Consider the following 23812-nt stretch of genomic DNA (forward strand, 5'->3'; position numbering starts at 1 on the left):
ATTTCCTCCTGCTGAGGAAGTGGGAATTCTGCTAAGTGGGGCCTGAGGAAGGAGGCCAGCCACCCCTGTGGGGGAGGCAGAGCTCTGTCACTCAACAGGCAGCAGGGGGCTACTGCTCCCAGGGATCCAGGAGCCAGGGAGTCAGGATAGCAAGGTATGGGAGATGGGATAAAGGACACGAGAGCAGCTGGGAAGATGACAGGGAGGTAGGAAAGGTCCCGAAGAAAGCAGCAAGGCAGGTGTTGAGACAGAAAAGTCCAGGGTTAATGTCACATAGGAGAGCTGGAATCCTTTAGGTCATGCAGAGGCAGCTTGGCAGGAAGCTTGCCATTAAGCTCTCTGCATTCCTTCAGGGCCTCTCTTTGGGTTTCACCTTCCTTCCTCCCTGAACCTCACGTAGCATCTTTGCTATTTAGACAGTCAAGAATAGTAAACTTTCAGAAAATAAAACAAACCTGGAAAGAATTTCATAATTATCTTTTTTAATCTCTTTTCTTTTTCACACTTGATTTTCAGGTCAACTTTTGAATCTCATTTTACAGATGAGAAAATTGAGGCTCAGAGGGAAGTGACTTGTGCAAGGTCATACAGCAAACCAGATGCTAATGCAGAATGAGAGGCGCCCTAGGATCCTGCCTGGTGCCCTGCAGTGCCCGACCATCTGCTTAGTAAAACCTACCGCTTGCTGGAGTTCCTGCACATCCAACCAGCACACCTAACGCAAAGCATGACTCTTCTTTGTGGAAGTTAATGATTAAAACCTAGTCTGATCTAAAGCATCTTACCCATGGTTACTAATTAAGCCAATTTCAGTGAGAGAAGGCATTTCAAACAGAAAAGTGTTCTCTTAAGCTAAATCTATAGGCCTTAAATTATAGTGGCATAAACTGTACAATTACGGTATTTCGAGTACACTTAAAATATTTTATAATACAATACATTAACCTCTGTAGCTTTACATTTTCTCTTCATTGCATGCCACATGTTGGGCTCTGATAAAATGGTTTTATAACTTTTTGGGGAGGGCTTTAACGAAAATAACTTCATGTAGTGTTTGAGTGAACTAGGTAATAAAATCTGTTTGCTGTGTTCGCTGTCTCCAGATAGGGCTGTAATTACACCAAATGAGGAAGAAAGGTAGCTGAGTTTCAATCTAGATCATTTATGTAAACTCAGCCTTCTTGTCAACGGTGTTCTCAAATTGCATGAGTGCAAACCTCAAAAATCATCTCCTATGAACCACACAGAGACAGTATCCGATTGCAGGCCTGTCAGATTGCTTATATTCTTTCTGTAATTGGATGTCTGTGGTTCAAGACCAAAATTTGACATTCTGAGGTTAAAAGAACACTCTCACCAATGAATTCCCTAGTACAAAAATTCTGTTTCTGAAACTCGTAAAAATTAAAGTATTCCTTAAATCAAAGTATTACAAATTATTACATTTCACTTGAAAAAAGCTTTTTCCTTAAAAAAAAAAAATTTGGTTCTTTGAAATGTGTTTGAAAAAAAACCTGATCTTCAAGAAAGAAAAACAGACTATTCCTAATATAACCAATCTAACATTTGATAACATTTTAATCTCCTACTTCAAGTATTTGGCAACTTTTCAGCAATTTCTCCAAAAAGACATTATAAAAACCATAAAGCACAAAGTATATTCATACTGTATTATAAACCCAGAGACATGAGGCCAGGTGCAGTGGCCCAAGCCTGTAATCCCAGCACTTTGGGAGGCTGAGGTGGGTGGATCACCTGAGGTCAGGAGTTCGAGACTAGCCTGACCAACATGGTGAAACCCCGTCTCTACTAAAAATACAAAATTTGCCAGGCGTGGTGGCAGGCGCCTGTAATTCCAGCTACTCAGGAGGCTGAGGCAGGAGAATCACTTGAACCCAGGAGGGGGAGGTTGCAGTGAGCCAAAACTGCACCATTGCACTCCAGCCTGGGCAACAAAAGCAAAACTCCATCCAAAAAAAAAAAAAAAAAAAAAAAATCCAGAGACATAATTGCAAAACAACAAATAAAACATATTTTTCTTAATCCGTTGAACTGCTCTCCATTATGACAAATTGGTCACTAGTTTTTGATTAGACAATCCGACCTGGTTGGTATTGAGAGCGTTTCTCTTGACACCTGCAGATTCCAACTTGCTTTGTCCTCTCTAGAAGGAAAACCACAGGCCACCGCCCTGGCGCCATCCCTGGCTCGGTCCAATCAATAAGGACTTATTTCCTGTCCATTTGCTGAGGTCACAGGAGCGAATCTCATTAATTATTTCTGCGACTACAGCCTCAAGTGTGCTTCTGGCGTGACAAGTGAAAACTGCTTGACCTTTTTTCTTCTAATTTTGTTTGTAGCAGTTCCAAAAAGAAAGCAGAATTCATTTAGCAATGTTATAAAAGGAAGGAAAAATGCATATGTTTTAAAAGTCATTAACGCATAGTGAAAGCTCTCCCAATCAACCTCACTCCCTAGGATTTTCAGCTAACTAACAATAGTGTCTTTTTAATTTGATGTCATGAAAATCTGGTCACAGCAAACACAATGTTTTCTAAAGCAGATCTGGCCTCCGAGGGAGGAAAGCTCTCCAGGGCCTCCAGTGCCTTGTTTCCATGGTAACGACACAGGTCAATAGCTGAAGTCACACCTTTGCCAGCTTTGATTCTTTCTCGCAACTGTTAAGAAACAAATGCATGATAAAAGTCAGTTTTAAAGGTACACAGTAAGCACCACGATTAAACTGGGGAGGGGAGATGGAAAACAAAGAAAGGGAGAAATAGTATAGTTTGAGTATTTCTGCTACGTTATTTTCTGGAAAAGAGGACATCATTTCCCAATGATCTTGAGGCACTCATTCCCTATGGCTCCTTGGTGTCTGTGCTCCAGAGTAGCACAATAGGTTCCAATCAGCCTAATCACACCTCCTCCTGACTCCCATCCCTTAATATCTTGAAATGTGCCATGCTGGGGGATGGCAGTAAAAAGGCGGAGGGCATTTACATCTCTGGCATTTTGAATTCAGCAGCCTGATATTCTTCCCTTTTTTTTTTTTTTTTTTTAAGAGATGGAGTCTTGCTCTGTCGCCCAGGATGGAGTGCAGTGGTGCGATCTCGGCTCACTGCAACCTCTGACTCCTGGGTTCAAGCAATTCTCCTGCCTCAGCCTCCCAAGTAGCTGGGACTACAGGCATGCGCCACCACACCCAGCTAATTTTTGTATTTTTTAGTAGAGACAGGGTTTTGCCATGTTGGCCAGGCTGGTCTCGAACTCCTGACCTCAAGTGATCCACCTGCCTAGGCTGCCCAAAGTGCTGGGATTACAGGTGTGAGCCACCGCACCTGGCCAGCAGCCTGATATTCTTAATTCTTTTTTTTTTTTTTTTTTGAGACGGAGTCTCCCTCTGTCGCCCAGGCTGGAGTGCAGTGGCACAATCTCGGCTCACTGCAAGCTCCGCCTCCCAGGTTCACGCCATTCTCCTGCCTCAGCCTCTCTGAGTAGCTGGGACTACAGGCGCCCGCCACCACGCCCGGCTAATTTTTTGTATTTTTAGTAGAGATAGGGTTTCACCGTGGTCTCAATCTCCTGACCTCGTGATCCGCCCGCCTCGGCCTCCCAAAGTGCTGGGATTACAAGTGTGAGCCACCGTGCCCGGCCTCAGCCTGCTATTCTTATGTGAGGAAGGCTTCACTAATATCTTAGTTAATAACTTTTTTTAACACCATATGTTGACACAATAGTCCATATGAAAATTCAAGAAAGACACATAGTATTAGATCTGAGTGCTACTTTTTTTTTTTTTTGAGACGGAGTCTCACTCTGTCGCCAGGCTGGAGTGCAGTGACACAATCTCGGCTCACAGCAACCTTCGCCTCCCGGGTTCAAGCGATTATCCTGCCTCAGCCTCCTAAGTAGCTGGGACTACAGGTGTGCACCACCACGCCCAGGTAATTTTTGTAGTTTTGGTAGAGAAGGGGTTTTGCCATGTTGGCCAGGCTGGTCTACATCTCTTGACCTCGTGATCCCCTTGCCTCAGCCTCCCAAAGAGCTGGGATTACAGGCATAAGCCACCTTGCCCAGCCTTTTTTTTTTTTTTTTTTGAGACAAAGTTTCGCTCCGTCGCCCAGGCTGGAGTGCAGTGGCGTGATCTTGTCTCATTGCAACCTCCGCCTCCAGGATTCAAGCAATTCTCCTGCCTCAGCCACCTGAGTAGCTGGGATTACAGGCGCCTGCCACCACACCTGGCTAATTTTTGTAGTTTTGGTGGAGACGGGGTTTTGCCATGTTGGCCAGGCTGGTCTCCGTCTCCAGATCTCAGGCAATCCGCCTGCCTCAGCCTTCCAAAATGCTAGGATTACAGGCGTAAGCCACTGTGCCCGGCCTGAATGCTACTTTTTTTTTTTTTTTTTTTGAGACGGAGTCTCGCTCTGTCACCCAGGCTAGAGTGCAGCTATCTCGGCTCACTGCAAGCTCTGCCTTCCGGGTTCATACCATTCTCCTGCCTCAGCCCCCCGAGTAGCTGGGACTACAGGCACCCACCACCACGCCTGGCTAATTTTTTGTATTTTTAGTAGAGACAGGGTTTCACCGTATTAGCCAGGATGGTCTCGATCTCCTGACCTTGTGATCCGCCCACCTCGGCCTCCCAAAGTGCTGGGATTACAGGCGTGAGCCACCGTACCTGGCCATGTCCGGCTAATTCTCTAAGTCAGAAACCCAGACGTCTTCAATCCCCACATCCGGTTAGACACAGGGGCAGTCTCAGGGTTGCTCATTCACAACTGAACTTTCTGGCTCCCAGAGATTGGGTGTAGCCAGGTGACAAGTTCTGGTCTATGAGTTGTGAATGAGGGATGCCACTTTGGGGCTGGAGCATTTAACTGTCCTGTGAGTCCCTATAGAGCTTTCCCTCTTACACAGCTACCAGCCCACAATGGAGATGCTCCTTGGCCTGGATCCCTGAGTGACTGTAATGAGCACCACAGTGCCTCGCCCACCTGTGGCAGCCGAGGTTGTGAGACTATCTGTAGCCCTTTTGACTGATAACAGTCAATGAATCCTAGTCTTTCTATCTCTTCAGAGCTCTCAAGTTTATCCTCTACTCCTCATTCCCATTGCCACTACATTAGTTCAGGCCATCATCTCTCACCTCAGTTAGTTTTTGCAATCACTTCCTAAAGAGTCTTCCCACCACCAGTTCTGCACCCCTGGACTCCATCTACTATGCTGCCAAGGAGATCTTAATAAAATGCAAAGACAATCTTGCTTAAACCCTTCCAATAGCCTTAAGAGAAAAGTCTAAGCTCTTTCATGAGGCATTTAAGTCCCCTGCCAAGCTAGCTCTTGCTTGGCCTCACTTTTCCCCCCTTTTCCTCCTTTATTTATTTATGTATTTTTTGAGACAGGATCTCGCTCTGTCACCCAGGCTGGAGCGCAGTGGTGTGATCTCAGCTCACTGCAACTTCCAGTTCCCCAGCTCAAGTGATCTTTCCACCTCAGCCACCCGGGTAGCTGGGATGACAGGCACGCACCACCATGCTTGTTTAATTTTAAAAACTTTTTGTAGAGATGAAGTCTCACTATATTGCCCAAGCTAATCTCAAACTCCTGGGCTCAAGAGATCCTCCTGCCTCAGCCTCCCAAACCTTCTCTCCTTTAATTATAGGGGAACCAACTGCAGTTCTCAGAGGTAACCTGATCTACCATCTCCCCCTGGGGCTGTCCTCCCCCACCCCAACAAGCTCCCCAAATTCCACCTGGGTGGAATGCACTCAGCTAGGATGATGGCCCTAAGGAGCTGGTTGCCACTCTTCTTCTGGGTACCTGGAGTACCCCCTGTGCACATCTGGAGTAGTGTATTGTTTTAGCGTTTTTTTTTAGACAGTCTCCATCACCCAGGCTGGAGTGCAATGGCGCGATCTCGACTCACTGCAACCTCTGCCTCCCAGGTTCAAGTTCTCCTGCCTCAGCCTCCCAAGTAGCTGGGATTACAGGCGCCCGCCACCATGCCTGGCTAATTTTTTTGTATTTTTATTAGAGACGGGGTTTCACCATGTTGGTCAGGCTGGTCTCAAACTCCTGACCTTGTGATCTGCCTGCCTCGGCCTCCCAAAGTGCTGGGATTACAGGCATGAGCCACTGCGCCCGACTTAGTGTTGTATTTTAATTCTCCTTTCACTTATCTATGACTTCATGGGACTTCAAGGTCCTTACTGTATAATGCATGAAACATGAATGAATAAAATAAATAAGCTCATTTATTCCTCTAATTATACAGTCAAGAGAACAGAGGTCCAGAGAAACTCAGTGACTCAAAATCACAGATGGAGGCAGGCAGAGTAGAGATCAGAGGCCAGGTTTTTTTTCTTTCTTTTTTTTTTTCGAGATGGAGTCTTACTCTGTTGCCCAGGCTGGAGTGCAGTGGCACGATCGTGGCTCACTGCAACCTCCACCTCCCGAGTTCAAGCAATTCTCTGCCTCAGCCTCCCGAGTAGCTGGGATTACAGGCGCCTGCCACTACACCTGGCTAATTTTTTAATTTTTAGTGGAGATGGGGTTTCACCATCTTGGCCAGGCTGGCCTCAAACTCCTGACCTCAGGTGATCTGCCCACCTCGGCCTCCCAAAGTGCTGGGGTTACAGGCGTGAGCCACTGTGCCCGGCCAGAGGCCAGGTTTTCTAATGCCTTGTCCAGTGGCACTTAATACTAAACTCCATCAGATTCCCAGCACTCCACAGATATTTCCACATTGCATATAGCCTTTGGGAACTGTTCTAGCCTAGGTTTCCTTGGTCTCTTGCCAATCACTGAATGCACAAAGGCACTAAAATGGTGCTGGGTATCAGAGGCAGCCAGATTCAAACTCCTATCCTAGCTTTATAATCTTACGGAAACCATTTAACTGTTTTCTTTTTTTTTTTCCTTTGAGATGGAGATTCACTCTTGTTGCCTGGACTGGAGTGCAATGGTGCAATCTTGACTCACTGAAACCTCCACCTCCTGGGTTCAAGCAATTCTCCTGTCAGCCTCCCAAGTAGCTGGGATTACAGGTGCCCACCGCCACACCCAGCCAATTTTTATATTTTTAGTAGAGACACGGTTTCACCACATTGGTCAGGCTGGTCTCGAACTCCTGACCTCAGGTGATCTGCCCACCTCGGCCTCCAAAAGTGCTGGGATTACAGGTGTGAGCCACCACGCATGGTCAATTTTTGTATTTTTTTAGTAGAGATGGGTTTTCACAATTTTGGTTAGGTTGATCTCAAACTCCTGAGCTCAAGTGATCCGCCCACCTCAGCCTCCCAAAGTGCTGGGATTACAGGCATGAGCCACCACTCCCAGCCCAGGCTAAGAAATTGGTACTTTTAAAAATTGTTCAATTTTTATTATAAATTATTTTCAAAGTACAGAAAACTTGAATCATGGCCCTAGGCTAAATTTGACCCTGTGTTCTCATAAATCAAGTTTTGTTGGGGAATAACCACATCCATTCATATGAGCATTGTCCATGACTCCTTTTGTGCTATAAAGGCAGAGTTGCAGAGTTGCCCGAGAGGCTGTATGGCCCGCAAAGTGTAAAATATTTACAGTTTGGCCTTTACAGAAAAAGGCTGCTGACTCAAGTACTAGTGCTAAGAAGGACCATAGATTCTCTACCTAGATTCAACAGTCGCAACAATGGTTAGTATTTTGTCATTTTTGTTCTGTCTGTATGTGTGTCTGTGTGTGTGTTTTCTGATCCATTTGAAAGTAAACCGCAGGTAGTGATATGCTAGTAAATTAGTTCTCTTGGGGGACAAAAGCCTGCATTTGCAGATTTTTTGTGGTATAAATACTCCCATTATGGCTGATTTCAAGCTGCCAAGGGTGGTGGGGTCACACAATTCTTGAAGATTTAATAATAGCCTGTGAGTCATTAGGACTTGGTTTGGGCACATCATTGGCTGCAGGATGCTTCACCCTTGTTTTGACATGCATCTCTTAAGAACATTGTCCTACATAATCACAATACTATTGTCACAGCTAGGAAAGCTAACTAGAAAAACTCATTAGAGAATTCCCGGCCGGGCGCAGTGGCTCACACCTGTAATCCCAGCATTTGGGAGGCCATGGGGGGGTGGATCACTTGAGGCCAGGAGTGAGACCAGCCTGGTCAACACAGTGAAACCCCATCTCTACTAAAAACCAAAATTACCCGGAAGGCGGAGCTTGCAGTGAGATGAGATTGCGCCACTGCACTCCAGCCTGGGTGACGGAGCGAGACTCTGTCTCAAAAAAAAAAAAAAAAACAAAAAACCAAAATTAGCTGGGTGTCGTGGCGTGCGCCTGTAATCCCAGCTACTTGGGAGACTGAGGCAGGAGAATTGCTTGAACACGAGAGGTGGAGGTTGCAGTAAGCCAAGATCATGCCACTGCACTCCAGCCTGGGTGACAGTGAGTGAGACCATCTCAAAAGAAAAAAAAAATTGAGAGAGAGCATTCCCTATTTATTTTTTGTTTGTTCCTCAAGTTTCCAATTTTGAAAAATTTACACTTTTTCTTTTGTCAAGAATTCCCTACTTTTTTTTTTTTTTTTTTTCGAGATGGAGTCTCACTCTGCCGCCCAGGCTAGAGTGCAGTGGTGCAATCCCAACTCTCCACCTCTGCCTCCTGGGTTCAAGCAATTCTCCTGCCTCAGCCTCTCAAGTAGCTGGGATTACAGGCACGTGCCACCACACCCAGCTAATTTATGTATTTTTAGTAGAGTTGGGGTTTCTCCGGGTTGGCCAGGATGGTCTCGAACTCCTGACCTCAACAGATCAGTCTGTCTTGGCCTCCCAAAGTGCTGGGATTACAGGCATGAGCCACTGTACCCAGCCCTGATAATTCACTAATATTATCTAATATTTAGTCCAGGTGTAAATTTCTCCAATTGGTTCCAAAATGGCTTTTATTTAACCATATTTTTAAACTATGATAAGTCCCAGTTCATAAATCACATTTGTTTGTTATGACACTTTAATCTTTTTTCTGCTATGACATTGTCATTTTGAAAGACCAGCCTGCACTCCAGAATGTTTTACATTCTACATTCCCCTGACTGTTTCATTTAGTTTGTTCCTCTATGAACTTTATTCAGCCAGGCTAAACTAAATATCTGATGGTAGCTAGTAGGGTATTTAATACTATGATAAAAGGGTAATTCGGATTAGGGCAAAAGAGCAACCAGGAGGACATCACAGTCCTAGAAGATTTAATTTCTCATACCTGATGACTATTTTACTTTAGTCAATACTCAACTCCAGACTTGGGCTCACAGGGCTTTGCATACCAAGGAACCTGATAGCTTCCATGTGTAAAATGCCCACCAGTAATGACTTATCAGTAATATAATCCTTCATGAAAGGTATTATTCCTCACTGACATCTGTAAACACTCCTGCCAGCTAAACATAAACTACTGACTCAAAGGAAATCCTTTAGTTATAATAAACCATAAATGAAACTCATGTTTACTGCAAACTAGAATGGGCAATAGGTCTATCTTGATAAGAATGATCTTGTTCTTTTTTTTTTTTTAAGACGGAGTCTTGCTCTGTCACCCAGGCTGGAGTGCAGTGGCACGATTTCGGCTCACTGAAGCCTCTGTCTCCCAGGTTCCAGCGATTCTCCTGCCTCAGTCTCCTGGGTAGGTGGGATTACAGACGCATGCCACCACACCCAGCTAATTTTTGTATTTTTAGTAGAGACGGGGTTTTGCCATGTTGGCCAGGCTGGTCTTGAACTCCTGACCTCAAGTGATCCATCTGCCTCGGCCTCCCAAAGTCCTGGGATTACAGGCGTGAGCCATCACGCCTGGCCGATCTTGTTCTTTTTTAAATAAATTTGACAACAGATACATTAAGCTGGGGTTTCTAAACTTGCCTGGCCGTAAGACTCATGTGGGGAACTTTAAAATGCAGATGCCTGGGCCTCTAGCCCTGGAGATAGAGTCGATGAGGACTGAAAAAAAGGGTTCTTAGGTCATTCCAATGATTAGCCAGATTTGGGAGTACCTACTCATTGGGGCATGTATTTTGAGTCACTGTATTTTAAGACAGTTGTGTTGGGTTTATACTTTTCTTTAAAATTTTTTTATTATACTTTAAGTTCTAGGGTACATGTGCACAACATGCAGGTTTGTTACATATGTATACATGTGCCATGTTGGTGTGCTGCACCCATTAACTCGTCATTTACATTAGGTATATCTCCTAATGCTTTCCTGCCCCCTTCCCCCCACCCCACGACAGGCCCTGGTGTGTGATGTTCCCCTTCCTGTGTCCAAGTGTTCTCATTGTTCAGTTCCCACCTATGAGTGAGAACATGCGGTGTTTGGTTTTTCGTCCTTGGGACAGTTTGCTGAGAATGATGGTTTCCAGTTTCATCCATGTCCCTACAAAGGACATGAACTCATCCTTTTTTATGGCTGTCTAGTATTGCATGGTGTATATGTGCCACATTTTCTTAATCCAGCCTATCATTGATGGAATTTGGGTTGGTTCCAAGTCTTTGCTATTGTGAATAGTGCCACAATAAACATATGTGTGCATGTGTCTTTATAGCAGCATGATTTATAATTCTTTGGGTATATACTCAGTAATGGGATGGCTGGGTCAAATGGTATTTCTAGTTCTAGATCCCTGAGGAATCACCACACTGTCTTCCACAATGGTTGAACTAGTTTACAGTCCCACCAACAGTGTAAAAGTGTTCCTATTTCTCCACATTCTCTCCAGCACCTGTTGTTTCCTGACTTTTTAATGATTGCCATTCTAACTTTTGTGAGATGGTATCTCATTGTGGTTTTGATTTGCATTTCTCTGATGGCCAGTGATGATGAGCATTTTTTCATGTGTCTGTTGGCTGCATAAATGTCTTCTTTTGAGAAGTGTCTGTTCATATCCTTTGCCCACTTTTTGATGGGGTTGTTTTTTTCTTGTAAATTTGTTTGAGTTCTTTGTAGATTCTGGATATTAGCCCTTTGTCAGATGAGTAGACTGCAAAAATTTTCTCCCATTCTGTAAGTTGCCTGTTCACTCTGATGGTAGTTTCTTTTGCTGTGTGGAAGCTCTTTAGTTTAATTAGATCCCATTTGTCAATTTTGGCTTTTGTTGCCATTGCTTTTGGTGTTTTAGACATGAAGTCCTTGCCCATGCCTATGTCCTGAATGGCATTGCCTAGGTTTTCTTCTAGGGTTTTTATGCTTTTAGGTCTAACATTTAAGTCTTAATCTATCTTGAATTAATTTTTGTATAAGGTGTAAGGAAGGGATCCAGTTTCAGCTTTCTACACATGGCTAGCCAGTTTTCCCAACACCATTTATTAAATAGGGAATCCTTTCCCCATTTCTTGTTTTTGTCAGGTTTGTCAAAGATCGGATGGTTGTAGATGTATGGTATTATTTCTGAGGGCTTTGTTCTGTTCCATTGGTCTATATCTCTGTTTTGGTACCAGTACCATGCTGTTTTGGTTACTGTAGCCTTGTAGTATAGTTCGAAGTCAGGTAGCGTGATGCCTCCAGCTTTGTTCTTTTGGGTTAGGATTGACTTGGCAATGCAGGCTCTTTTTTGGTTCCATATGAACTTTAGTTTTTTCCAATTCTTTGAAGAAAGTCATTGGTAGCTTGATGGGGATGGCATTGAATCTATAAATTACCTTGGGCAGTATGGCCATTTTCACAATATTGATTCTTCCTATCCATGAGCATGGAATGTTCTTCCATTTGTTTGTATCCTCTTTTATTTCATTGAGCAGTGGTTTGTAGTTCTCCTTGAAGAGGTCCTTCACATCCCTTGTAAGTTGGATTCCTAGGTATTTTACTCTCTTTGAAGCAATTGTGAATGGGAGTTCACTCATGATTTGGCTCTCTGTTTGTCTGTTATTGGTGTATAAGTATGCTTGTGATTTCTGCACGCTGATTTTGTATCCTGAGACTTTGCTGAAGTTGCTTATCAGTTTAAGGAGATTTTGGGCTAAGACGATGGGGTTTTCTAAATATGCAATCATGTCATCTGCAAACAGGGACAATTTGACTTCCTCTTTTCCTAATTGAATACCCTTTATTTCTTTCTCCTGCCTGATTGCCCTAGCCAGAACTTCCAACACTATGTTGAATAGGAGTGGTGAGAGAGGGCATCCCTGTCTTGTGCCAGTTTCCAAAGGGAATGCTTCCAGTTTTTGCCAATTCAGTATGATATTGGCTGTGGGTCTGTCATAAATAGCTCTTATTATTTTGATATACGTCCCATCAATACCTAATTTATTGAGAGTTTTTAGCATGAAGGGCTGTTGAATTTTGTCAAAGGCCTTTTCTGCATCTATTGAGATAATCATGTGGTTTTTGTCTTTGGTTCTGTTTATAAGCTGGATTATGTTTATTGATTTGTGTATGTTGAACTAGCCTTGCATCCCAGGGATGAAGCCCACTTGATCACGGTGGATAAGCTTTTTAATGTGCTGCTGGATTTGGTTTGCCAGTATTTTATTGAGGATTTTTTGATGTTCATCAGGGATATTGGTCTAAAATTATCTTTTTTTGTGGTGTGTCTGCCAGGCTTTGGTATCAGGATGATGCTGGCCTCATAAAATGATTAGGGAGGATTCCCTCTTTTTCTGTTGATTGGAATAGTTTCAGAAGGCATGGTACCAGCTCCTCCTTGTACCTTTGGTAGAATTTGGCTGTGAATCCATCTGGTCCTGGACTTGTTTTGGTTTGTAGGCTATTCATTATTGCCTCAATTTCAGAGCCTGTTAATGGTCTATTCAGAGATTCAACTTCTTCCTGGTTTAGTCTTGGGAGGGTGTATGTGTCCAGGAATTTATCCATTTCTTCTAGATTTTCTAGTTTATTTGTGTAGAGGTGTTTATAGTATTCTCTGATGGTAGTTCGTATTTCTGTGGGATCAGTGGTGATATTCCCTTTATCATTTTTTATTGTGTCTATTTGATTCTTCTCTCTTTTCTTCTTTATTAGTCTTGCTAGTGGTCTATCAATTTTGTTGATCTTTTCAAAAAACCAGCTCCTGGATTCACTGATTTTTTGAAGGGTTTTTTTGTGTCTCTATTTCCTTCAGTTCTGCCCTGATCTTAGTTATTTCTTGCCTTCTGCTAGCTTTTGAATGTGTTTGCTCTTGCTTCTCTAGTTCTTTTAATTGTGATGTTAGGGTGTCAATTTTAGATCTTTCCTGCTTTCTCTTGTGGGCATTCAGTGCTATAAATTTCCCTCTACACACTGCTTTAAATGTGTCCCAGATATTCTGGTATGTTGTGTCTTTGTTCTCATTGGTTTCAAAGAACATCTTTATTTCTGCCTTCATTTCATTATGTTCCCACTAGTCATTCAGGAGCAGGTTGTTCAGTTTCCACGTAGTTGAGCAGTTTTGGGTGAGTTTCTTAATCCTGAGTTCTAGTTTGATTGCACTGTGGTCTGAGAGACAGTTTTTTGTTTTTTTTTTTGAGACGGAGTCTCGCTCTGTAGCCCAGGCTGGAGTGCAGTGGTGCAATCTCGGCTCACTGCAAGCTCCGCCTCCCGGGTTCATGCCATTCTCCTGCCTCAGCCTCTCCGAGTAGCTGGGACTACAGGCGCCTGCCACCACGCCCGGCTAATTTTTTGTATTTTTAGTAGAGACGGGGTTTCACCATAGTCTAGATCTCCTGACCTCATGATCCGCCCGCCTCGGCCTCCCAAAGTGCTGGGATTACAGGCATGAGCCACCGCACCCAGCTGAGACAGTTTGTTATAATTTCTGTTCTTTGACATTTGCTGAGGAGTGCTTTACTTCCAACTATGTGGTCAATTTTGGAATAAGTGCGACATGGTGCTGAGAAGAATGTATATTCTGTTGATTTGGGGTGGAGAGTTCTGTAGATGTCTATTAGGTCTGCTTGGTGCAGAGCTGAGTTCAATTCCTGGATACCCTTGTTAACTTTCTGTCTCATTGATCTGTCTAATGTTGACAGTGGGGTGTTAAAGTCTCAGATTATTATTGTGTGGGAGTCTAAGTCTCTTTGTAGGTCTCTAAGGACTTGCTTTATGAATCTGGGTGCTCCTGTGTTGGGTGCATATATATTCAGGATAGTTAGCTCTTCTTGTTGAATTGATCCCTTTACCATTATGTAATGGCCTTCTTTGTCTTTTGATCTTTGTTGGTTTAAAGTCTGTTTTATGAGACTAGGATTGCAACTCCTGCCTTTTTTTGTTTTCCATTTGCTTGGTAGATCTTCTTCCATCCCTTTATTTTGAGCCTATGTGTGTCTCTGCACATGAGATGGTTCTCCTGAATACAGCACACTGATGGGTCTTGACTCTTTATCCAATTTGCCAGTCTGTGTCTTTTAATTGGGGCATTTAGCTCATTTACATTTAAGGTTAATATTGTTATGTGTGAATTTGATCCTGCCATTATGATGTTAGCTGGTTATTTTGCTCATTAGTTGATGCAGTTACTTCCTAGCCTCGATGGTCTTTACAATTTGGCATATTTTTGCAGTGGCTGGTATCGGTTGTTCCTTTCCATGTTTAGTGCTTTCTTCAGGCACTCTTGTAAGGCAGGCCTGGGGGTGACAAAAGCTCTCAGCATTTGTCTGTCTGTGAAGGATTTTATTTCTCCTTCACTTATGAAGCTTATTTTGGCTGGATATGAAATTCTGGGTTGAAAATTCTTTTCTTGGCCAGGCGTGGTGGCTCATGCTTGTAATCCCAGCACTTTGGGAGGCCGAGGCGGGTGGATCACGAGGTCAGGAGATTGAGACCACGGTGAAACCCCGTCTCTACTAAAAATACAAAAAATTAGCCAGGCGTGGTGGCGGGTGCCTGTAGTCCCAGCTACTCAGAGAGGCTGAGGCAGGAGAATGGCGTGAACCTGGGAGGCGGAGCTTGCAGTGAGCCGAGATCGTGCCACTGCACTCCAGCCTGGGTGACAGAGCAAGACTCCATCTCAAAAAAAAAAAAAAGAAAATTCTTTTCTTTAAGAATGTTGAATATTGCCCCCCACTCTCTCCTGGCTTGTAGTTTCTGCCGAGAGATCTGCTGTTAGTCTGATGGGCTTCCCTTTGTGGGTAACCCGACCTTTCTCTCTGGCTGCCCTTAACATTTTTTCCTTCAATTCAACTTTGGTGAATCTGACAATTATGTGTCTTGGAGTTGCTCTTCTCGAGGAGTATCTTTGTGGCGTTCTCTGTATTTCCTGAATTTGAATGTTGGCCTGCCTTGCTAGGTTGGGGAAGTTCTCCTGGATAATATCCTGCAGAGTGTTTTCCAACTTGGTTCCATTCTCTCCGTCACTTTCAGGTATACCAATCAGACGTAGATTTGGTTTTTTCACATAGTCCCATATTTCCTGGAGGCTTTGTTCGTTTCTTTTTACCTTTTTTCTCTAAACTTCTCTTCTCGCTTCATTTCATTCATTTCATCTTCAATCACTGATACCCTTTCCTCCAGTTGATTGAATTGGCTACTGAAATTTGTGGATTCCTCAAGTGGTTCTTGTGCCATGGTTTTCAGCTCCATCAGGTCATTTAAGGACTTCTCTACACTGGTTATTCTAGTTAGCCATTCGTCTAACCTTTTTTCAAGGTTTTTAGCTTCTTTGCGATGCGTTCAAACTTCCTCCTTTAGCTCGGAGAAGTTTGATCGTCTGAAGCCTTCTTCTCTCAACTTGTCAAAGTCATTCTCTGTCCAGCTTTGTTTCATTGCTGGCGAGGAGATGCCTTCCTTTGGAGGGGGAGAGGTGCTCTGATTTTTAGAATTTTCAGCTTTTCTGCTCTGTTTTTTCCCCCATCTTTGTGGTTTTATCTACCTTTGGTCTTTGATGATGGTGACGTACAGATGGGGTTTTGGTGTGGATGTCCTTTCTGTTTGTTAGTTTTCCTTCTAACAGTCAGGACCCTCAGCTGCAGGTCTGCTGGAGTTTGCTGGAGGTCAGCTCCAGACCCTGTTTGCCTGGGTACCAGCAGCAGAAGCTGCAGAACACCGAATATTGGTGAACAGCAAATGTTGCTGCCTGATCGTGCCTCTGGAAGTTTCGTCTCAGAGGGGTACCCGGCCGTGTGAGGTGTCAGTCTGTCCCTACTTGGCGGTGCCTCCCAGTTAGGCTACTTGGAGGTCAGGGACCCACTTGAGGAGGCAGTCTGTCCGTTCTCAGATCTCAAACTCCGTGTTGGGAGAACGACTACTCTCTTCAAAGCTGTCAGACAGGGACATTTAAGTCTGCAGAGGTTTCTGCTGCCTTTTGTTCGGTTATGCCCTGCCCCCAGAGGTGGAGTCTACAGAGGCAGGCAGGCCTCCTTGAGCTGTGGTGGGCTGCACCCAGTTTGAGCTTCCTGGCCGCTGTGTTTACCTACTCAAGCCTCAGCAACGGTGGGGCACCACTCCCCCAGCCTCACTGCCGCCTTGTAGTTTGATCTCAGACTGCTGTGCTAGCAATGAGCGAGGCTCCATGGGCGTGGGACCCTCTGAGCCAGGCATAGGATATAATCTCCTGGTGTGCCGTTTGCTAAGACCATTGGAAAAGCACAGTATTAGGGTGGGAGTGACCCGATTTTCCAGGTGCCATCTGTCACAGCTTCACTTGGCTAGGAAAGGGAATTCCCTGACCCCTTGCACTTCCTGGGTGAGGCAATGCCTCGCGCTGCTTCGGCTCACACTCGGTGCGCTGCACCCACTGTCCTGCACCCACTGTCCAACAAGCCCCAGTGAGATGAACCCAGTACCTCAGTTGGAAATGCAGAAATTACCCATCTTCTGTGTCACTCACGCTGGGAGCTGTAGACTGGAGCTGTTCCTATTTGGCCATCTTCGAACTGCACCCCCCCCCCCTTTTTTTTTTCTGAGATAGCCTCACTCTGACACCCAGGCTGGAGTGCAGTGGCACAATCTCAGCTCACTGCAACCTCTGCCTCCCAGGTTCAAGCAATTCTCTTGCCTCAGCCTCCCGGGTAGCTGGGATTACAGGCATGTGCCATGATGCCTGGCTAATTTTTGCATTTTTAGTAGAGACAAGGTTTCACCGTGTTGGCCAGGCTGGTGTCGAACTCCTGACCTCAAGTGATCCTCCCACCTCAGCCTCCCAAAGTGCTGGGATTACAGGTGTGAGCCACTGTGTCCGGCCAGGTTTATACTATTCTAACCATACTTTCAACTGGTTGTCTTTGCAACAATCAAATTAAAACCAACAAGTGTTTATTGGACACCTATATAACCTAGGCATTTGGTATATGCTGGAAATACAGAGAGGAACACAGTTGCTGCCTCCCAGGGCCACCTGTCAGAGAGGCAGTCACAGGCCTGTAGAACAGAGAGGGTCAAGTAGAACAGTGAAGGAATGGACCCATGACCTTGTGTTTTTTTTTTTTTGTTCTTTTTTTAAAATAAGCCTTTATTTCGGAGACAGGGTCTCACTCTGTCACCTAGGCTGAAGTGCAGTGGCAGGATCATAGTTCACTGTAGCCTCAACCTCCTGGGCTTGAGCCATCCTCTCACTTTAGCCTTCTGAAAGTAGCTGGGACTACAGGCACGTGCCACCATGCCTGGCTAATTTTTGTATTTTTGTAGAGATGGGTTTTGCCATGTTGCCCAGAGGCTCATCTTAAACTCCTGGGATCAAATGATCCTCCTGCCTCAGCCTCCTAAAGTGCTGGGATAACAGGTGTGAACCATCACAACCATCCATGACCTTGGTTCTAATAGCCATAGATAAAAGACCACAATTTTTTTCAAGTTCTTTTTTTTCTTTTTGAGACAGGGTCTCACTCCATCACCTAGGCCGGGGTGCAGTGGTGTGATCAAAGCTCACTACAGCCTCAAATTCCAGCCTCAAGCAATCTTCCCACCTTAGCCTTCCGAGTAGCTAGGGCTACACACATGCATCACCATGCCTGGCTAATTTATTTACTTTTATTTTGTGGACATGAGCATGGGGGGTGGTCTCATCACGTTGCCCAGGCTGGTCTTGAATTCCTGGCCTTAAGTGATCTTTCCATCTTGGCCTCCCAAGGAGCTGGGATTACAGGCATGAGGCACTGCACTCAAGCCTAAAAAAGGCATTTCCATTCCTGCCTTCATCTACATTTTGAATGGGCAAAGTCCAAGCTGATACATAGACAGAACTTTCCAAATCTTCAAGCCCTTATGGCCTGAAGATCACTATAGTCATAAACAGCATAATAAATACGAAAGGTGAATTAACAATCAGTGTTTAATTTCTCTGATATAGCACTTTAGGGCACTAATATAATTAAATCTCTAATTAAGTCAACTAAATAATTGTATAAGTGCAGTATCACCTGAAATAAATTAAGTCCAAATCCCCTGCTAGGGGATCCAATTAAAGATATTAACAAAGAGAGAAGAGGATACAAAGTACTTAAAATTAAGTGCATTATTATTTAACATTTATTAAACACCTTTTGAATGATACATGTTGCTCTTATATAAAAGACCCTCTTGAGAAAATCATTGTATGTCTCTGAAAACTATGTAGTTCAAAAGTTCTAAAAGTTCTTTTAAAATATTAAAGAGAAGGCCCCGGCATGGGGTCTGAGTAGTCTTAGAAGAAGTGGAGGCAGCAGCCACTTCTGCCCAGGGAAACTAGAGAAAGACTTTAAGACTTAGGAGAGGCCGGGAATGGTGGCTCACACCTGTAATCCTAGCATTTTGGGAGGCTGAGGCAGGAGAATCACTTGAACCTGGGAGGCAGAGGCTGCAGTGAACCGAGATCACACCACTGCACTTGAGTCAAGGCAACAAGAGTGAAACTCCGTCTCAAAATACATAAATAAATAATAATTTTAAAAAAGAGGACAAAGGAGCATTCTGAAACACAGACCAGTGAATTTATGGAGAATTTATGGCAAAACTTCAAAAAGGGTTATTAAACAGATGGTTTGTGGGCTCTAGAAAAAAAGGCAATGGTGGTGGCAGCCCCAGGATAAGTGGGTCACAATAAGCAAGTCATAATAAAACACACACACACACACACACACACACACAGACACACACACACACACACACACACACACTCTTTTTTCTTCTTTTTTTTAAAAAAATGTGGCCAATTGGCTGGTAGCTTCAGAAATAGGATAGAGTGGCTGGGCACGGGGGCTCACGCCTGAAATCCCAGTACTTTGTGAGGCCGAGGCAGGCGGATCACGAGGTCAGGAGTTTGAGACCAGCCTGGCCAACATGGTGAAACCCCTTCCTTACTAAAAATACAAAAATTAGCAGGGTGTGGTGGCGTGCACCTGTTGTCCCAGCTACTGGGGAGGCTGAGGTGGGAGAATCGCTTGAACCCAGGAGGCGGAAGTTGCAGTGAGCTGAGACCGTGCCACTGCACTCCAACCTGGCAACAGAGCAAGATTCCGTCTCAAAAAAAAAAAAAAAAAAGATAGAGTAACTTTGGATTTTTGAAGTTTAGTTCTTCATGAATAAGGCAGAGAAATGGGGTACAGGTCACAGTATGGTAAGATAGATTTGAACATGTAAAATAATTATTCCTAGGAAATGTTTAGTAGTGGATTTATATTGAACAGGAAAACAGGCTGGGCACAGTGGCTCACGGCTGTAATCCCAGCACTTTGGGAGGCTGAGGCGGGCGGATCACCTGAGGTCACGAGATTGAGACCATCCTGGCCAACATGGTGAAACCCCGTCTCTACTAAACACACAAATTAGTTGGGCGTGGTGGTGCACACCTGTAGTCCCAGCTACTCGAGAGGCTGAGGCAGGAGAATCGCTTGAACCTGGGAAGTGGAGGTTGCAGTGAGCCGAGATCGCGCCACTGCACTCCAGCCTGGTGATGGAGTGAGACTCTGTCTCAAAAACAAAAACAAAAACAAAAAAACGCTTAGAACAGGAAAACAATCTCTAGTGTCATGCTACCAGAACTTAATGCTTGGTTTCTTCTTCTTATCACATTTCTATGCATTACTTGAATGAAGATAAGGAAGAAATGCATATTAAATTTTAATTTTCAGATGTCACACAGCCAAGAGAGATAGGTAACACATGGATAGTATCAAAATTTTAATGGTTTCAACATGTTGAACAAAAGACTGATAGTAGCCAGTAAAACCTAACAGGGATAATTATATAGTTGTATATTTAGGTTTCAAAAATTAATTGTAAAAGTATAAGCTGCAGTTTGGCAGTGACTCATGAAAAATGTTGAGAATCTTTGATAACCGCATTCTTGGTATCAGCCAAGGCTGTGATGTAGGTACAAAAAAATGCAAATGCAAACTTTGGCAGCATCGGCAGGTGTGCATGTCCAAAACACAGGTAGGAACGGTCTCACAGCACACTGATGGTCAACTTATGTTTACAAAACTATTTTCAGTCCTGGGGGCCATGAGTCAAGAGGGGCACTGGCATGATAGATTGGGTCCAGTATTAGGATGAAGAAGGATTTGGAAACGTGTCACCTAGGGAATGTTTAACCTGGAGGAAGGGAGGATATAAAAGCCATCTTCAAATATCTAAAGTAATTAAATGGAAGAAGGAAGAGTCCTGTTCTATGTGCTTCAGGGGACAGAACAAACAGCAACAAGGTAAAGTTTCTGGGAAGAAGATTTCACTTATAAATAAGAAAAGAACCTTCGAATGACTAGAGTTGTCTAACAACAGAATGATTATTTCTGACAAGCTGTGGGTTCCCTATTAATGGAAGCCTTCAGTGACTGGATGACCACATGTAGGAGAAAATATGACTGAAACTCTTCACCAGTGTGAAAGATGGGACGAAGCTGCCTCCAAAGGTCTACCCAAGCCCAAGATTCTAGCTGATAGTGCTTAACTGAAAGGTCTTGACAGCTTCTGAGTGGCAAGACTTGGTACAAAAGGAAAAGCTACAATTTTCTAATACAATAAACTGTGAAATGCATTGCAAACAACATAAAAGCATTCCTTTTTACTCAGAGTTAGAAATTATTTGCAAGAGTCTATAGGAAAAAAAACTCACCGATCTTAATTAAACATCTTAATCTGACAAAACTAGAAAGAGACAAAGAGAATTTTAAATAGATTTCTCAATCATATGAAATTCATATGCAAAAATACAGTAAGAATAGTAGTGTTTCCCAATATTAGAAAAGCAATAATAATAACAGCAATGACAATAAAGACAATCTCATATATAGTACTTACTGTGTGCCCAGCACTGTTCTAAGATCTGTCTCTTGGTCAGGTGTGGTGGCTCACACCAGTAATCCCAGCACTTTGGGAGGCCAAGGCGGGTGGATCACAAGGTCAGGAGTTCGAGACCAGCCTGGCCAACATGGTGAAACCCGTTTCTACTAAAAATACAAAAATTAGCCAGGCATGCTGGCACACGCCTGTAATCCCAGCTACTCGGGAGGCTGAGGCAGGAGAATTGCTTGAACCTGGGAGGTGGAGGTTGCAGTGAGCCGAGATCGTGCCACTGCACTCCAGCCTGGGTGACAGAGTGAGACTCCATCTCAGAACAACAAAAAAAAAGCAAAAAAAGATCTCTCTCTCTCTCGCTCTATCTGTATCTATACCTGTATCTATCTTCTACCTTCACAACAGCCCTACGAGGTAGATGCTACTATTATTTTCATTTTACAAAGGAACAAATTTAGGTAAGAGCAAGTTGTCCAAAGTAACACAGAAGATAAGTGCTGGAGTCAAGATTCAAAGAGTTCTTGTTCTTAACCAATATGCTATAGTTCCTTTCTTTCACTCTTAAACAAACTAGAAAGCATTACAATTTCATTTGAGAACCTAACACATACCTATATCGCTAATGTCCTTTGCATGCCTATGTACAAGGACAGATTTTTTTTTTTTTTTTGAGACGGAGTCTCGCTCTGTCACCCAGGCTGGAGTGCAGGGGCGCGATCTCGGCTCACTGCAGGCTCCGCCCCCTGGGGTTCACGCCATTCTCCTGCCTCAGCCTCCCGCGTAGCTGGGACTACAGGCGCCCGCCATCTCGCCTGGCTAATTTTTTGTATTTTTAGTGGAGCGGGGTTTCGCCGTGTTAGCCAGGATGGTCTCGATCTCCTGACCTCGTGATCTGCCCGCCTCGGCCTCCCAAAGTGCTGGGATTACAGGCGTGAGCCACCGCGCCCGGCCAAGGACAGATTTTTTAAAAGATACGTATCACAGATTAGAAAAAAAAAAACCTCAAGTCAAATAGCTTATGATAAAGCCATATTTATAGAGATTGCAGAAAATTGAAGCCATTATTTAATTATGTACCTCTACTGCAACACATATATATTTTCCACCAACCTAAAAATGCCATATGGTTGTAGAACAAATGTCAGTAGAAATTGGAGGTAGAAATTTCCCACATTTTCTGCTAAGAAAAAGGTCATGCATATCTCAATTGATTAAGTATATTCTTCTGGTCATACTTTTTTGTTGTTGTTGTTAAACCTAAAGGCACTGAGCAAGATAGGTATTATCCACCGCTGAGTCACAAAACAAAACTAGTATATTTTTACTTCCTTAACTAACAAAAACTTATTTTTATTAAAATTATCAACCAAAGGCACTGACTGCAGTAGTGGTATTTGTGGTTTCATGCAGTGACAGTACCAAATATTGCCCCAGGTTATTTTCACTGCTTTTATTCATTTATTTATTTATTATTTATTTTTTGAGATAGAGTCTCATTCTGTCTCCCAGGCTGGAGTGCAATGGCACAATCTCAGCTCACTGCAAACTCCACCTCTCGGGTTCAAGTGATTCTTCTGCCTCAGCCTCCCGAGTAGCTGGGATTATAGGTAAGCGCCACCACACTCAGCTAATTTTTGTATTTTTAGTGGAGACGGGGTTTCACCATGTTGGCCAGGCTGATCTCAAACTCCCGACCTCAGGTGATCTGCTGGCCTCAGCCTTCCAAAGTACTGGGATTACAGGTTGAGCCCCCGTACCCGGCCAAAACATGTCTGTTTTTGAAAAATGAATTCCCAAATCATATTGACTATTTAAAATGTATTCTATTCCCCCTTAACACACACACACACGCGCGCACACACACACACACACACACACACGATATAAAAGCAAGTTTAGTATGGTTTTTCTTGCCCTCTCCTCCACGTTTATCAATTTTACTGTTTTCTAATTTAAAACTATATGGCTATTAGTCTTAGTCTGGATGGTGTGCAGCCTCCTGTTGGGAGTGAGACTTCAGAACTTATTTCAAGGCTCAACCTCTCTGCTAAGTACATTTGTGAGTTCACGCTGTGGCCTGCCATCCACAAAGAGCTGAACACAACGCAACAGCTCATTTTGTACAAATTATCATAACTGAACAGATATAACCATACTACTGTATATGTAGAAATACCCCTAAACCATATGGTAGGGATACATTTATATGATATAAAATATATCTACATCATCTAAATATGTTTATATGGTTTAGAGGCATTTATATATAGTTTAAATAATTTTACTGGTACACTTAAAATTGACCTAGTTGTTGACAGAATGGCAGAGAACTGAGACAAAGTAGTGCTTGCTATGTCTAGGAGTGAAGGTCAATTTGGATGACAGAGTGAGACCCTGTTTCAAAAAAAAAAAACAAAAAAACTTGCATTTCAGGGTATGAGCAGACATGCCTGCTCTCAAAATGTAATTAAATGAGACAAAATGGATGATGTAATTCTTTTTTTTTTTTCTATTTTCTTTACATGTATCTGCTGAGACATGTAATGTAATTCTTTTTTTTATTTTGGAGACAGGGTCTCTCTCACTCAGGTTGGAGTGCAGTGTTGCAATCTTGGCTCACTGCAACCTCTGCCTCTCGGGTTCAAGTGATTCTTGT

At 43.6% G+C, this 23812-nt stretch overlaps 1 protein-coding gene across 3 annotated transcripts in view; it reads right to left on the bottom strand.

Moving 5' to 3' along the window:
* Positions 1–249: 249 nt before the first annotated feature.
* PDSS2 (decaprenyl diphosphate synthase subunit 2) overlaps positions 250–23812 on the bottom strand; it is a 308730-nt gene continuing 285167 nt past the window's right edge. For 2 of the 3 annotated variants that reach the window (XM_058435449.1, XM_032156020.2), the window contains exon 7: positions 1982–2678. In XM_058435449.1, the coding sequence (XP_058291432.1) occupies positions 2520–2678 (159 nt within the window). In that variant the 3' untranslated portion in view covers positions 1982–2519. Of the gene's footprint in view, positions 2679–23812 lie in introns of all 3 variants that reach the window. The other variant, XM_032156019.2, reaches the window with a different exon arrangement.

The sequence above is a fragment of the Hylobates moloch genome, unplaced genomic scaffold, assembly GCF_009828535.3.
Source record: "Hylobates moloch isolate HMO894 unplaced genomic scaffold, HMol_V3 SCAFFOLD_2, whole genome shotgun sequence".
NCBI lineage: Eukaryota > Metazoa > Chordata > Mammalia > Primates > Hylobatidae > Hylobates > Hylobates moloch.